The 15,105-nt window shown below is 47.2% G+C and overlaps 1 protein-coding gene across 4 annotated transcripts in view; it reads right to left on the bottom strand.

The window, feature by feature from the left end:
- ADAMTS9 (ADAM metallopeptidase with thrombospondin type 1 motif 9) overlaps positions 1-5,242 on the bottom strand; it is a 164,812-nt gene extending 159,570 nt beyond the window's left edge. For all 4 annotated transcript variants that reach the window (XM_039240054.1, XM_039240056.1, XM_039240057.1 and 1 more), the window contains exons 1-2: positions 5,033-5,242; positions 3,998-4,407 (exon numbers count right to left, since the gene is read on the bottom strand). In XM_039240054.1, coding sequence (XP_039095985.1) covers positions 3,998-4,407; positions 5,033-5,147 — 525 coding nt within the window. In that variant the 5' untranslated portion in view covers positions 5,148-5,242. The remainder of the gene's footprint in view (positions 1-3,997; positions 4,408-5,032) is intronic.
- Between the last annotated feature and the right edge of the window lie 9,863 nt (positions 5,243-15,105).

Here is a 15,105-nt window from a genome sequence, read left to right on the forward strand (position 1 = left end):
GGTCATAAAGACTGGGAGAGAACTTGGAAGTTCATCTGGTGGTGATCTGACACCTTCGATTAGAAAAGAGGATATTAAGGCCCAGAGGGAGGAAGAGACTTGTCCAAAGGCCTTCTTCAGTGATACAGAAGCAGGTGAATCATGCTTCATGTTGAATCTTAATAGTGTTCAATGCTGAATCTCGAACTCAGGAATCTGGATTATAGTCGAGTACCTTTTTAAAAAGAACTGTGAGGGGCATCTGGGTGGCTCAGTTGGTTAAGTGTCCGACTCTTAATTTTGGCTCGGTCACAATCTCACATGATTTCATGAGATCAAGCCCTGCCTTGGGCTTTGGGCTGACAGCATGGAGCCTGTTTGGGATTCTCTCTCTCTCTCTCTCTCTCTCTCTCTCTCCATCTCTCTCTGCTCCTGCCCCACTTGCACCTTGTCTCTCTTAAAATAAACTTTAGTAAAAAAAAAAAATAAGAACTTCGAAACTCTTTCTAGAAACAGAGATTCAGTCTCTGGCCCATGGTTAGGAACGTGGGTCAGAAAGATAGGGTGGGCACCCCAATGCTGCCACTTACTAGCTAAGAGACCTCGGGCAAGCCTCCAACTCTCAAAGCCTTACTGTCCTTCTTTATCTGTAAAATTGGTTGTTTTGACAGCTGGGCTGCTGTGAGGATCTGGATGCGATGAGAGAATGCATACAAAAAGTACTTATTAGTGGTACTTGGGTGGCTCAGTTGGTTAAGTGTCTGACTTCGGCTCAGGTCATGATCTCACAGTTGGTGAGTTCGAGCCCCATGTCAGGCTGCTTTGGGTTCTGTGTCTCCCTCTTTCTCAGCTCCTTCCCCACTCACACTCTGTCTCTCTCTCAAAAATAAACATTAAAAAAAGTACTTATGACAGTGTAAGACACCTAATAAAAGTCCAGTAAATGTCATCTGTATGAGGACCAATTAATTCTGTTGTTGGTTCACAGAAGAGTTGTTTGATCAAAGAGTAATCCTTTCTTGATTAAAGTGACCATTTATTCAAACATAGGTACTAAGTTACCTACAGTAACCAAGGCTCCAACATGGGAGAGAAATTCACTGATGTTGTCCCCGATGCCAAGGAGAAAGGGAAAGAACATGTGTACCAAGAACCATAATACAAGAGAGGATACTAAGCATCATAAAAGAGCAACAGATAAGTGTTTGTGCGTTTAACAGGGAGAGAGAACAGCAGGCTGAAGGACAAGGTTTCCTGGGGAAGAAGTATGGAAGTTACTTTACAAGAAGGGTAGGATTTGAGCATGTGATGCTGGGGTACATGACCAAGTAAACCCACAGGCCCAAAGGCAATGAGGTAGGACTGGGGTGGGAGAGAAACTCAGAGAAAATCTGCAAAAGCCCGATACCCAGAATTTGTGGAGGAAAGCCTGAGTGATGAGCCCGGCCTGCAGATGTGCAAGGCATGAGAAGGGATGTCGTACATGGTCTGAAGTGTCAGATTATGGAGTTAATAGTTGTTCACTAAGCAATGGGGAGCTATGTAAAGTGAGTGACCAGAGGAGTAATGTGATCTTACACCGAGTCATCCTTAATCTGTGAGCTGTGTGTGGCAGGGATTAGAGAGAAAAGACTGGAGCAGGAGAGGCCAGATGGAAATATTTCTTAGACAACAGTGCTAAGTGAGAGAGGGGCAGAGAAGGAAAGAGATCTAGAATTAGGGTAGGGCTTGTTCAGACCAGTGAGAGACACATCTGAGATGGAATTCAGGGAAACTGATAACGGACTGTAGGATGTGTGTGTGTGTGTGTGTGTGCGCGCGCGCGCGCGCGCGCGCGCGCGCGTTCAGGGTTGGGGGAGGAGGAGGCAGATTGGCATGGTTCACTCTAAAGTGTGAAATATTCCCCGGGTGGGCCACTAGGAACGCCATAATTCTACTGGTGCAGAGATGGTAATGGGAAGTCCTGGGAGGAAAGAAATTCCAGAAGGGAGACAGAGGGATGAGGGTTTTGGAGCTAGGTTAATCACTGAAGAGAGAAACAGCCAGTGCATTTATCCTGAAGATGTGTTCTGGACCTTTCCTGTCCCAAAGAGGCAGACTGCAAATTAAATGCAATATAAATGGGTTTGTAACGGTCTGTACAATCATTTCTGAAGTCCCGGCCCTCAGTTCCCTAAGAGAGTTACGACTTGCAGTTCCACGTGCAGGGCAACACCTAAAATTCGCACCAGAAATCAAGGTCCTGCGCAGAAAAGTATTTGTACAACTGCTGGGGCCACTCAGCGGGGTGTGGAGGCGGGGAAGGAGGAGGAGTAAAGGTTGTTTACAAACTTTACGTACATACTTAGCACCCTCCGTCTAGTTCTGGAATTAGGGTTTACATTTGGATCTAGGGGCGTTCTGATGACCTGGGTTCCAGTACCTGACTTATGCCCACCCCAACCATAATCTTGGGAAGAATGGAAGGATTACTGCGCTTTGGCCCTAGGTCTTGGGGCGGCGATGACTCACAGCAGCACCCCTTTACCCCCCCCGCGCGTCAAACTGCCGTCTCCGCCCACCCCCAAACAATCTCAGCAACGAGCCGCAGCTCCTGGAGCCTTGCTGGGGGCTGGAGGGGCTCATCCCTGTGCTCATTTCCCAGCAGCTAAAACCTTCATCGTCCCAGATCTTCAGGCTTGCCTCGCTCCCCACCCGACCCTTCCGTGTAGAGCGTAGAGCGGTGGAGATGGATGCGACATCCAAACCGGGGACGCAGGATCCACCAACGACAGCGCTCGGCAGAGACAGCCAAGTGCCCCGGTAAGTAATCCGTGCGCCCCCTCAGAAAAGGTGACGGGGAATGTGGGTCCTCAGGGGGAGAGTAAACGCATCACCGCGGAGCAGTGCGCACAACGCCGTGCGTTTGGAGAGTCTGACCCGGGAAAGTTTCTGCGTCACACGCGCGTGGCAGGAACGCACATCGTTTGGGAAAGTCAAGGATCACTTTTGGGGGAATCAGAACTTTAGAACTTCGCTTCAAATGTGCTGGGGGAAGAGGGCGAATGACTTATCGGACCAACTGGAGAGCAAGTGGGGAGTGGAGGTCAAGGGGGGTCGAGGTACCCTCTCGGAAACCCTAAGTGCGTATTTTGCAGCGCAGGGAGGTGGCCGCCCCGCGCCTTCTTGCTTTCCTTATCTGGGGAAAACGTGCGTTGTTGTGGGCTCCGTCTTTCGAGTCTCTGGGACCCCTGTGGGGGCAGAAAACCCCAAAGAACTTAGATCTCGTCAGGGCAGCCCCTGCAGCCTCTCTCCCACTATTTCGGTTTCTTAGGGCTACCCCGCCAGCAGGGTGCAGAGTCGGACTGCGCCACACCCCCACTCCGAGTTTTACCCTAATTCAAAGCGTCCGGGGCAGGCTCCGCCCTCTCCCCCGCCTCCGGAGGCCTTGGCCCACCCTTCCGTTCCTGGGACGGACCTGTTCCCTGTCAATCGTGTTGAGCCTCAGGGTTCCTGGCGCGTGAAAAAAGGCGCAGAGAGATCGCGGGGACTCTAGATTACGCACCGCCCTCCACGACACACAGAAGGAACTCCCCATACCCGAGGCTGGGGATCCTCAGCCCACACCCCTGAGTCAAGACGCGCCAATAAGGAGTCGGGTCCTGCCTGCGCTCAGCTGCTCCGCTCCTGGGCGGCTGTGTTTGCTACAAGGAAGGGCAGGCAACCCTGGAGTTTGGAAACCGACTTCCAAGCCGCCTACTAGCGTGGGGCAAGGAGCAGCGGAGCTGAGTTTGGTCTCCAAAAGCCCTGAAACACACGGAACCCCAGGGAGCGGATGCGTGCGCTCCCCTCCGGTGTAAGCGCACGCACTGGGCTAGGCACCCAGTGACCCAAACCGCTGGATGCAAACCAGTTTCTAGCGGATATTTAAAGCCATAGTGGAAACTCGGCACAGTTGAGGGTCTTAGGCTAGAGAGCAATGAAGTCTTCCAGAAACTGGCGAAGAGGCGGGAGGGAAGAGGAGCGCGCACCAACTCACCATTCCCGAGCAGAGGCTGATGACCGCAGTGTGCTGGGACTTGGTAGACTTGGTGTTGACATGGCCTTTGTAGAAGCAGTGCTTGAGTTCCGCTTCCTCCTCGGAATAAAACTTTGTCTGGTTCTCCCCGGGCGTCCCGAGAAGGGTGACAGTGAACTTTGGAGCGATAAATCCGGAATGGGCAGAGAGATTAAATAGAAATTGCTGGCCGAAGGCAGAGAGGCGGTAATGCTCCTCGTCGGAGGCAGAGGAGGAGGAAGAGGAGGCAAAGGCCGGCCAGGGCTCAGAGGCAGAGTTAATGCTGCGTCGCCTTCTTTTGAAGTGCACGTTCGTGGAAACGGGTTCCCCGAGAGCGTTCACTCGGATGGGAGACGCGATTTCGTACTCGCTCAGGGTCTCTAATAATTTCACTGCAGGGAGAAGCAGAGACACATGAAGCAATAACTCCACTTTCCGCAGACCAGTTTCCCGCAAGTTTTAATTTAAACTGAAGGGGGTTTTGTCCCGGGTTATTTTCCAGCAGTTATGTTTTTGCCCCTTTGAGTCAATTGCCTTCATCCTCAGTCAGTGCACAGATATTTGTTGAGCACCTACTATGTGCCAGGAATTGCCAGGAACTGTGCTAAACGCTGAGGATACACCATTCGGAATCAATCAACAAGTCAAAATACATAAGATAAATTTCATATTTAAATAAATTCAATGCATATTCAAATAATCTGAGTGAAATAAAACAAGTCACTATGTGCTACCCCCAGTTACTAAGTAACTATAGTTTGGGCCCTGGAGGTGGTGAACGGGAAAGATCAAACTGCAAGCAAAGCGGCTTGGTGGGGGAGACCAAGTTTGCTCTCCGCTGGCTCTCTCTAGAAATTGGCTGGGAATGACCTAAAGAAGGGAGAGGCTGCAAAGCAGCAGATCCTTCTTTCTAGGAAAAAGAGAGAGGCCTCCGCTGCGGGGTGCCCGCTGCCGGGCGCAGAGGCTGCGGAGGTGGCGACTGGGCCGGAGGGGTGGCGATGGCTGCAGTCTCATTACCTTGCCTCGGGTGCAGCCTGTCCTTGCGCACGGCCGCCGCGGCGTCTGGGCTCCCCATCTCGGCCAGGTCCCGCACCAGGAGCGTTAGCAGTGCGGCCCAGGATACAAACTGCATGGTGCTTCCCACCCCTCCCCTGCGGCCCCCACCCCCTCCCTCCTGCCCTCCCCGGCTGCGGCGGCGACGCGAGGCAGCGGCCGCGGTGAGCCCGCGGAGCCCGGCGCCCGCCGCCAACTTTTGACTTTAGGAGTCGCTGAGGTCTCGCCGCGAGGGTCCCGTCTGCGCTCGGCTGAGCAACGCCGCCGCCTGCCGAGAGCTGAGCCGCTCGGGCCGCAGGAGGAGCCGGAGGAGCAGCAGCGGGAGGAGGACTGGGGCTCGACTGCTCGGCCGCATAATGTCCAGGGAGCGGGCAGGAGAAGGCGCGGAACGTGCGCTCCGAGGCGCGCCGGGCGCCCTTTGCTGGCGGGGATAGCGGAGCTGCTTCTTGAATGGGGGGCTGCGGGGGGGGGGGCGGAGGCGGGGGGGGGGCGCGGGTCCTCCGCCGCTCAAATACCCCGGGTCCCCGCCTCTAGGAGGAGAGGGGAGGAGAAAGCGAAGCGAGCGGGGACCGCCTCCTTGCAGACGGAGGAGTTCCCTCCTCGGCCGGCCCGTGCGAGTCTCGCCGCCGGCCTCGGGCTGCGGGAGGCGGAGGCCGGGCGCGCGGGGAGCTGGGGGCCCGCGGCTCGCGCTCGCCTCCACCTCGCGGAGATCGGCGTTGCCGAGACTGCCTGCCCTGGGGAGGGAGAGCAGAGAAAGTTCTCTCCCTTTCCAGGCGCTCTCGGTTTCTGTCTCCCGAGCCCTCTCCCCTCTCCGCTCGCTCTCTCCCTCCCGAAGCTCTCGTTCCTCTTCCGCGCCCTTGGCTCTGCCCGGTTCCCCCGCGGCGGCGCGGTCTCCCCGCCCGCGGTGCCCCGTTTCCCCGTATTTCTCCTCTCCCGGTTCCCTTGCCTCCCTTCTGTCTCCGTGTCTTTACAGCAGCCGTCTCCCTCCTGGCGACTTTCTGTCCCCGTCGAGCCCACTCTTTGGTTGCTTACAAGTGAAAGTGGCCCTGAGTCCGCGAGCCTGGCCCTCGCACGGTTTCTCACTAGGGACTGAGTGTGGCATCTGAGCTCCGCTCCTGCTTTAATCGCCCGAAGTCAAGAGGTTTGGAGATGGGGTTCTTAATCTGGCAGTTCGGGGTGTGTTTCAGAGCCACAGGCTTTCGGAAGTTTCGCAAAGCTTTCAGGCTGACCCCCTCCCCCCCATCCCGAGACGGTCCACAGCATTTTGTAGGTCCCCAGCCCAAAAAAGGTTAAGAATTGCTCTTGGCCGGAGAGGGGGCGGGGACTTTGGTGCCCAGACTGCCCCCAGGTTTAGAGATACGGGGGAGAGGACAGTGGGGGTGGAGTGCTGGGGGAGAGTGCTGGACCCGCGCAGGGTGGGGGGTGGGGGGTGGGGGTGGGGCGGGGGACGGGGCACGTGGTAGGGGGAGCACCAGTCTGGGGACGGATTTCTCAATCACCTCTTCATTTCTGCTGGAGACTTGGAGGAGATGCTTACCTTTGCCTTGGGATGCAAATTTGGAGATAAAGACAGATCAAGGAGGGTGTGTGTGAGCATGTGAGCCTGTGAGGGGACAAGGTGGGGGCCGGGGGGAGAAAGACAGAGAGAATTGTTTAATCCTGGGTGGTTCAAAAGTGCTTGTTTCTTTACCAGCCCTCAGGAAGAGAAGCTAGCTAGTGTGCTAATTTTCAGAGAGGAAATGGCAATTTCAGTAAAAGATACGATAAAATGCCTATTTGCCCAAGTGTCCCAGAAGTGGAGTTTTCTGTGGTAGGCTGGCACTCTGGAGTGGAAATACCAAAGACTACCAACCCCAGGGACCAAATAGCAATATGTTAGAAGTGTCCACTACTCTTGAAATAATAATGCAAATATTTCTCGTGTAGAGGGAAAAATGACTTGGTAAGACTAGAATTTCCTAAAAAAGTTGTTGACCCAAATGGACCAATGGTGCCATTGTCCAACTGTATTACTTGGATTTATAATGAGTATTAACAGTATAGAGATGAGAAAACAGAAACACCTATAAAATGCTCAAAGTTTTAAACGATGCCATTTAGATCTTTTTCTTAAACCTTCAAAGTAATTTACTAAAACACAAGTCTTCTAATACACAACCTTCCTTTTCATTAGGTAATAGAATTCTTCACAATCACAGTATCTGGGAGTTGCTGTAAATTTAGGAAAGAATGGGAAAACTATCACAAAATCAAATTATTAGCTGGTTCCGATGGAAAATATTCTAGAACTTTTACTGGAAAATGACTCAAAAATATAGTACTTTCACAGACACATAAATGAAAAGAAATGAAACCCATGTATATAGTCAATTTACTTACGTCAAAGAGCCAACACTATATAGTGGAGAAGGGGTGGTCTCTTCTCTGTGTGATATTGGGAAACTGGACAACCACACACAGAGGAATGGAGGTGGATCCTATCGTACCTTATAAACAAAAATCAACACAAAAGGATTAAAGACTTGAGTATTAAGCCCTGAAATCATAAAAGTTCTAGAAGAAACAGGGATTAAGATCCTTGATGTTGGTCTTGACTTTTTGGATTTGATACCAAAAGCAAAGGCACCAAAAGCAAAAATCAACAAGGAAGACATCAAACTAAAAAGCTTCTGCAAGCAAAGGGCACCATCAGCATGAAAAGGCAACCTATTAATGGGAGAAAATATTTGCAAATCGAAGGAGTTAACATCCAAAATACATAAAGAACTCCTACAACTCAAAAGCAAAAGGAAAAAAATCAAAAAAGGGTCAGAGGATCTAGGGTGCCTGGGTGGCTCAGTTGATTGAGCATCTGGCTCTCGGTTTTGGCTCAGGTCATGATCTCATACAAGGTTTACGGGTCAAGCCCTGCGTCAGGCCCTGTGCTGACAGTGCGGGGCCTGCTTGGAATTTTCTCCCTACTCTGTCTGCCCCTTCCCCACTCACATGCTCTCTCTCTCTCAAAATAAATACATAAACTTAAAAAAATGGTTAGAGGATCTGAAGAAAATGTTTTTTCCAGAAAAGATATACAAATGGCCCGCAGGTACACGAAAATGTGTTCAATATCACTAATCATCAGGGAAATGCAAATCAAAACCATAATGCGGTGTCACCTTCCACCTGTTAAAATGGCTTTTATTGAAAAGATAAAAAACAAGTTTGGTGAGGCTATGGAAAAACAAAAACCTTTGTGCACTGTCCATGGGAATGTAACTTGGTGTAGCCATGAAGCACAGTAGGAAGGTTCCTTTAAAAATTAAAAATAGGGGGGGCTCCTGGATGGCTCAGTCAGTTAAGCCTTTGAGTTCGGCTCAGGTCATGATCTCACAGTTGGTGAGTCTAAACCCTCCATCAGGCTCTTGGCTCTCAGTGCAGAGCCTACTTTGGATCCTCTGTTCCCTTCTGTCTCTGCCCCTCTCCTGCTCCCTCTCTCTCAAAATAAACATTAAAAAAATATAAAAAATAAAAATAGAAGTACTAGGAAAGCGAGCCATTCTACTTCTGGGTATTTACCTGAAGGACCTGAAAACACTAATCTGAAAAGTCATCTGCACCCCCATGTTCCTTGCAGTATTACTACTAACCACCAAGACATGGAAGCAACCTGTGTCCATTGATAGATGAATGGATAAAGAGACCGCGGTACATATATAATGGAATATTGTTCAGCCATAAAAACGTAGGAAAGCTTGTGGCAATGTGAATGGACCTCGAGGGCATTTTTGCGACGTGAGATAAGTCAGACAAAGAAAGATAAATCCCATACACTCTGCTCTCACTTACATGCGGAATCTGAAAACAAACTCTACAAAACTGAACTCATAGATACAGAGAACAGACTGGTGGCTGCCAGGGGTGGGGGTAGGGAGGTAGACAAAATGGGTGAAGGCAGACAGAAGATACAAAGCTCCAGTTGTAAGATAAGTAAGTCGGGATGTGATGTAGCATGGTGACTACAGTTAGCAATACTGTGTTGAACATTTGAAAGTTGCTGAGAGTAGGTCTTAAAAGTTATCACAAGGGGAAAAAATGTACCTGTGGGTGGGGATGGATGTTAACTACTTACTGTGTTGATCATTTCATGATATATACATATACCAAGGCATTCTGTTGTATACCTGAAACTAATATATTATTACATGTAAATTATACATCAATAAGTAAAAGTTTATAAAGGATATGAAAATCAATGGCACTTTTCAAAATTTCCTAGTAAACAACTTTTCTCTCTTTTAATTTAAACCTTCCTGATAAAGAGAAGCTGACAGCAGAGGAATTATTATGTCGGAAGAGAAGTCTTTTCTGGTATTCTCCCTCCTTAGCTTTCTTCCTAGGACTTGATTTTAAAAGATGAACTCTGTGTACTGTTCTTTACAATTGCTCCTGATACAAACAAGAGCTGATAAGGCAGGAAAATACAAAGTATCTCTTGGTGACCTCGCTACATGATCAAGAGCTTGGGTTTCTGAATTTCTCATCCTAAGTCTGTTCATCCTGTCTCAACTGTATTATCTTGCCTCTGAATTTATATCTGTAAACAAGGCTTATAAAATTTAGGAAGATGTTTGAAATCATAGTTTAGGACAACTGAGCTAGCTATCTAAGTAATTCAGGTCCATATCATCATCATCATCATCATTTATTGAGTACTTATCATGTATAAGACCATGTACAATTATATAGTATTTAATTCTTACAAAAGCTATAGGAGGCAAGCACTATTAGTAATTTCATTTTACACATAAGGATATTGAGGTGTAAAAAGGTGAAATAATTTGACAAAGGTCCCTCAATTAGTGAGATATAGGATTCAAATTCTATTTCAGTAGTTTAGTCCAAGTTCATGATCACTATCATATATAATGAATGAAGGGTTAATCACAAGTGTGGCTGGGTTTTGGGGGTTTGGTTTGGGAGAGGTTGGCTAATACCATGTAGAGAGTTGCCTCAACTTTATTTTCATTGTACAATTTTTCTTTGGTGGTCTAACTTCCTATCCTAATGCCGAGCATTTCATCGTCAACATCTTGGCTGATTTTTTCATTTCACGAATACTTCACAACTTTTTTCTCAGCACCTAGAACAAATCTGACACATAGTAGGTGCTCAAGAAATACTTATTAAATGAAGGAAAATATCCTTTATTTTATAAACACGCACACGCATGCAGTTTAGAGGGCAGTTTTATACGTAGGAATATAGAATGACTTGAGTTCAGGGGGAAAAGTGAATTCTTTGGTAAACTGGCCCATCACAAAAGTTTGTCTGAAAAGAAGCAGAGTGTTTGGAGGTCACCTCGAGTTAATGGAGAAACAGTTTTTATCTCATTCGCTTCTCCCAGGCTTTACTGGAATTGAATGTTATTATAGGTTAAGTGGAAGACCTCTTTGGCTGATTCTTCATAAAATTTTATCCCAGAGGAATAATGATTGACATTAGTCACTAGGGAGAGAGAAGCTGGCCAACGGAAATATGAGACATGACATCATGAATGACTTTGTTTGCAGAACGTCACTGGAAACCGCAGGAAGGAGATAGGAGGCACAGGCATGTATTTCCACAGAAAGGGAAAACCCACACCCGAATGATAGGGAGTGACCAGGAGCCAGAATTAAAATGAATAGTTTCCTGAGTGGTCAGAGTGGATGGTTTCTGGAATAGATAAGCCAAGGTACTGAGTTATACTGGACTCTCTCACAAAGCAGGAAACTGGTGGTGGCCCGGCTCTGGGACCTCGAGCAGTAACCTCTCTGATCCAGTCCCATGTTTGCTTAGTGGAGATGGGGAGAAATGGTCCCCGTTTCTTGTCACATGGGTGAAGGACCCTACTGTATTTTTTGAAGTCTTCCAAACACTGACTTCAAGTCGATAATGTAGAGAAAGTTATAATTATATACCATTAGTCTACCAAAAGTTAGAGGACTTTTACAGTTAGTAATAATAGCACAAGATTCTCTTGAGTTCTTACTTTGTGCTAATTAATGCCTACCGCCAGTCCTGCCCTTTGGGTTGGACTCTTCCAATTTTATATATGATGAAAGTAAGAGTCAGGAAAGTGAAGGGACTCGCCCAGCGTTAACAGAGCTACAATGTACTGAACAGGGATTTGGACTGAGGTCATTTTACCTCTAAGGCTTGTGACCTCCATTAACTAGAGAGGCCTACTCATGGGAAGATGTTCGCCTCATTGTTCTTGATCATTCAGCCTTTATACTTGGCCTGATGAATATGATCTTTTTTTTCTCTTTTAATGCTAAATCTAAAGTTCTAAATAACTTCTCTCTCTCTCTCTCTCTCTTTTAATTTGAGAGATGGATAGCATGCAGGGGAGGAGTAGAGCCAGAGGGAGACAGAACCTTAGCAGGCTCCACGCTATCAGTGCACAGCACCATGTGGGGCTCCAACTCACAACCCATGAGATCATGACCTGAGCCAAAATCAAGAGTTGGACTTCCTGAGCCACCCAGGCATCCTCTCAATAACTTCTCTTAAGCCTACTTAAAAATCATAGTTCCAATTTTTAAGTTGGCTCTGGATACAACTAGCTCATGGCAGTTCTACAGAGTTGTTCACTCATCAGGTGTTTCTTGTTTCCTTATCATTCTGGAAGACCATACCTTTGCTACTGTCCAGGCTTTGGAGCCCTGAATGAATCCTAGTAATATTCACTTGAGAGTCTTTGGGCCTCAAATCCTTATTTCATTCCCTCTCATACCCTACAGAAGAGGCCTTCAGACCTGGGGTTCAACTCATAACTACAAATGCTTCAGAAGTACTGGACTTCTAGCTCAGATCCAAACCACTTTTAAACTGAAGTCCAATCAAAAAGCAATACAGTGTGTGCAAATGCAGTGTTACCAGCTTGTGAAAGAGCACACTCAACATAAACAGGCATCGTATATGTGCTAGAACGGAATTCGATAAGTCTCACAGCAGTTTGAGATGCACCAGGATGCTGTATGCACCCCCTGAGCCGTGGCATTCTCCTGTCCTACTTTGTTTCACACTTTCTGTCATTGTTGCTGCTTCGTGTACTCCATAAACTTTCAACTATATGAGGGTAAGGAGCAGATCAATCTCCCTTATCACTGTATTCCCTTGGTGGTATGCAACAGGCACTTAATAAATATTTCTTACATGAGTGAGTTCACTATTGCTGCAAAATTATTTCTACTTTTCAGAGCCCATGTTTCTCTTAATTAATGAAAGTCATTCTTTCATACACAGTGTGCGCGCACACACGCACACACACACCCGGGAATGACTGACATAATCTCTGTTTTTTATGGTATCATTACCCACAAGATGCCAAGTCTTGCTTTAATTAAAATCCTACCGTGATTTCTTTTTTCTGGAGCAGAAATTTTCAGAGCTAGACTTAGCCTGATGGCAACTTCAGGATCATGAACGTGACAAGACACCAATGCCTGTGGCAGTTTCCATGTTCTTTTCATATCCTAAAAACAGGGTAATCATTGTTAACCTGCCTCATAGGGATGGTGTGACAATGAACTGACCAATGAAAGTCTTGGCTTATTGGCTGGAGTAGAGTAAGTGATCTCTGTTCAAATCAGCGGCCTCAGTGATTAACAGATAACCCTTCTGCTGGTTAGGAAGAGTGATTTCCGATTCAGTTTGCCAGAAGAGGGTCGTGGCAACCTAGCACGCCTTTCACTGTTAACTGCCCTTCACCAGGTCATGAGCCTTTCTTCTCATGGGGGAAGAAAATAAGTCACATGTGTGCTGTAATATTTCTTTGACTATGTACTTTTTTCACACTTATCCTTGCTTTTATCTCCCTTGTTCTTTTAAAATTATTTTCATTTCTGGGGAGCCTGGATGGCTCAGTTGGTTGAGCATCTCACTTGGGCTAAGGTCATGATCTCACAGTTTGGGGGTTCAAGCCCTGCGTTAGGGTCTGTGCTGACAGCTTAGAGCCTCTTTTGGATCTGTGTCTCCCCCTCTCCTTGCCCTCTCCCCCGCTCACACTCTGTGTGTGTGTGTGTGTGTCTCCCTCTCTCTCTCTCAAATAAACACACATAGATAAAGTTTAAAATTATTTTCATTTAAAAACAGCTTTACTCCCTCTTTCTCATACTTTGCTTAAAATTAGCAGTTCTAGCATATAAGTCCCATTTAACACTTTTTGAAACCCTGAGGCTTTTATTTTTCTGGCAGAATGTTTACATGATCAAAACATAATTTTCCCTCTAAACATGGAACAAAACCTGCTTTTCTGTGGCAAGCGATTTTTGCACATGCAAAAAAGGAATTTCCTCTGCCGATGATGGTTAATGTCCTGTCTGTCCTAATGGTATTTATTATAATAGTGGTAAATCTTAGCAATTCCTTTCTATGTCTAGGTACAATAGATAATACTGTATTTAGTTCTCCCGACAACCCAGTGAAACAGGAAGGCTGTTAGCCCCACTTTTCAGAGGAGGAAGCTAAGGCACAGAGAAGGTATGTAACTTACCCAAGGTGGCACGGCTCACGAATAGCCAAGTAGGGATTTAAAACCAGGCTTTCTGACCTCAAGGCCTGTACTCTTGAACCATGGGATTATACTAACTGTCACATGTACTTATGATCTAGGAGGCTTCATGCAGGATACATTTTTATGCTCAGGAATAGTCTAAAAGAGTGGAAATCTTGACATTAGTAAAAATTCAGATATCAGGCCAACTAGGAAAGGAGGCCAATAAGGGGTCTGTTTTAGGGAGTCAGAAATGATGAAATTCTGGACATCAAGCCAAAGCGATATTAAGAATATCTTTCCAGCACCCTAAAGCGTTCACTCATCTAAACTAAGATCGGCCCAGACAAATCCTGTCTCCTTCAGTGGTCTCACTGCTACAACCACTTTTATGAACTCCTGTGACCTGCAGATTAGCCCAGCATCTTGGTGTCCGGGCTGCCCCGTGGTCCTTGCAATAAAAACATCATATGGCCAAGAGGCTTGTCTTGGAATTTTAAAAGTCGTACAGGATTTGAATTCTCCACGATGAGCTTACGTGGGGGCCCAGTACGAAGAAGGTTTTCAAAGAACTTTTCAAAATATCTCAGCTACCGGGACCACCGAGACAACAGAGAGAGGCTGGGGTGGGGGGCAGGGCAGGGAGGAATACCTTCGTTTTCCAAATTAATGTGTGAAAACGTAAACGTGCCCCATGTCCCAGCCTGACCTGGCACGGAGATTATGTGACATCGAACCGATGCCAGTTGTAAGCGGCGTATTCACCACACACTGCCCATGTAGTCATTGGCACCAATAATACAAAATAGGTTGCTTCCTGAAATGTAAGCCTAGCAATTAGTGCCTTGTCGAGTCCCTATCAGATGTTGGCAAAAAAATTGGCTTTGTACTTTTCTTTCCCCCCCACTCAAAAACAGGTCTTACAGTGCCTATCGGTGGCACTCACAGCTGGCATAACTGGAATAAAATTCAACTACTATTGGGCTCTGTGCAAGAGGTACAGTTACACGAAGTGAGGGTTTGCAGGTAGAATTTTCTTTTGGGCAATCTTCCCACAGTGACGGTAAGGCCTGAATTCTAGTTAGAGCAGGCCACTCAAATTTACCTACATATACTTTTTTTTTTAACATTTATTTATTTTTGAGAGATAGAGTACATGAGGGGCAGAGAGAGAGGGAGACACAGAATCTAAAGCAGGCTCCAAGCTCTGAGCTGTCCGCACAGAGCCCAGTGTGGGGCTTGAACTCACGAACTGTGAGATCATGACCTGAGCCGAAGTCGGACGCTTAACCAACTGAGCCACCCAGGTGCCCCTGCATATACTTTAAAAAAAAATTTTTTTTTAAATGTTTTATTTATTTCTGAGAGAGAGAAAGAGAGACATTATGAGCAGGGGAGGGGCAGAGAGAGGGAGATAAAGAATCTGAAACAATCTCCAGGCTCTGAGCTAGCTGTCAGCACAGAGCCTGACACGGGGCATGAACCCATGAACCGTGAGATCATGACCTGAGCCGAAGTT

Source organism: Hyaena hyaena, unplaced genomic scaffold, assembly GCF_003009895.1.
Source record: "Hyaena hyaena isolate Hyena2069 unplaced genomic scaffold, ASM300989v1 scaffold_167, whole genome shotgun sequence".
Classification (NCBI taxonomy): Eukaryota; Metazoa; Chordata; class Mammalia; order Carnivora; family Hyaenidae; genus Hyaena; species Hyaena hyaena.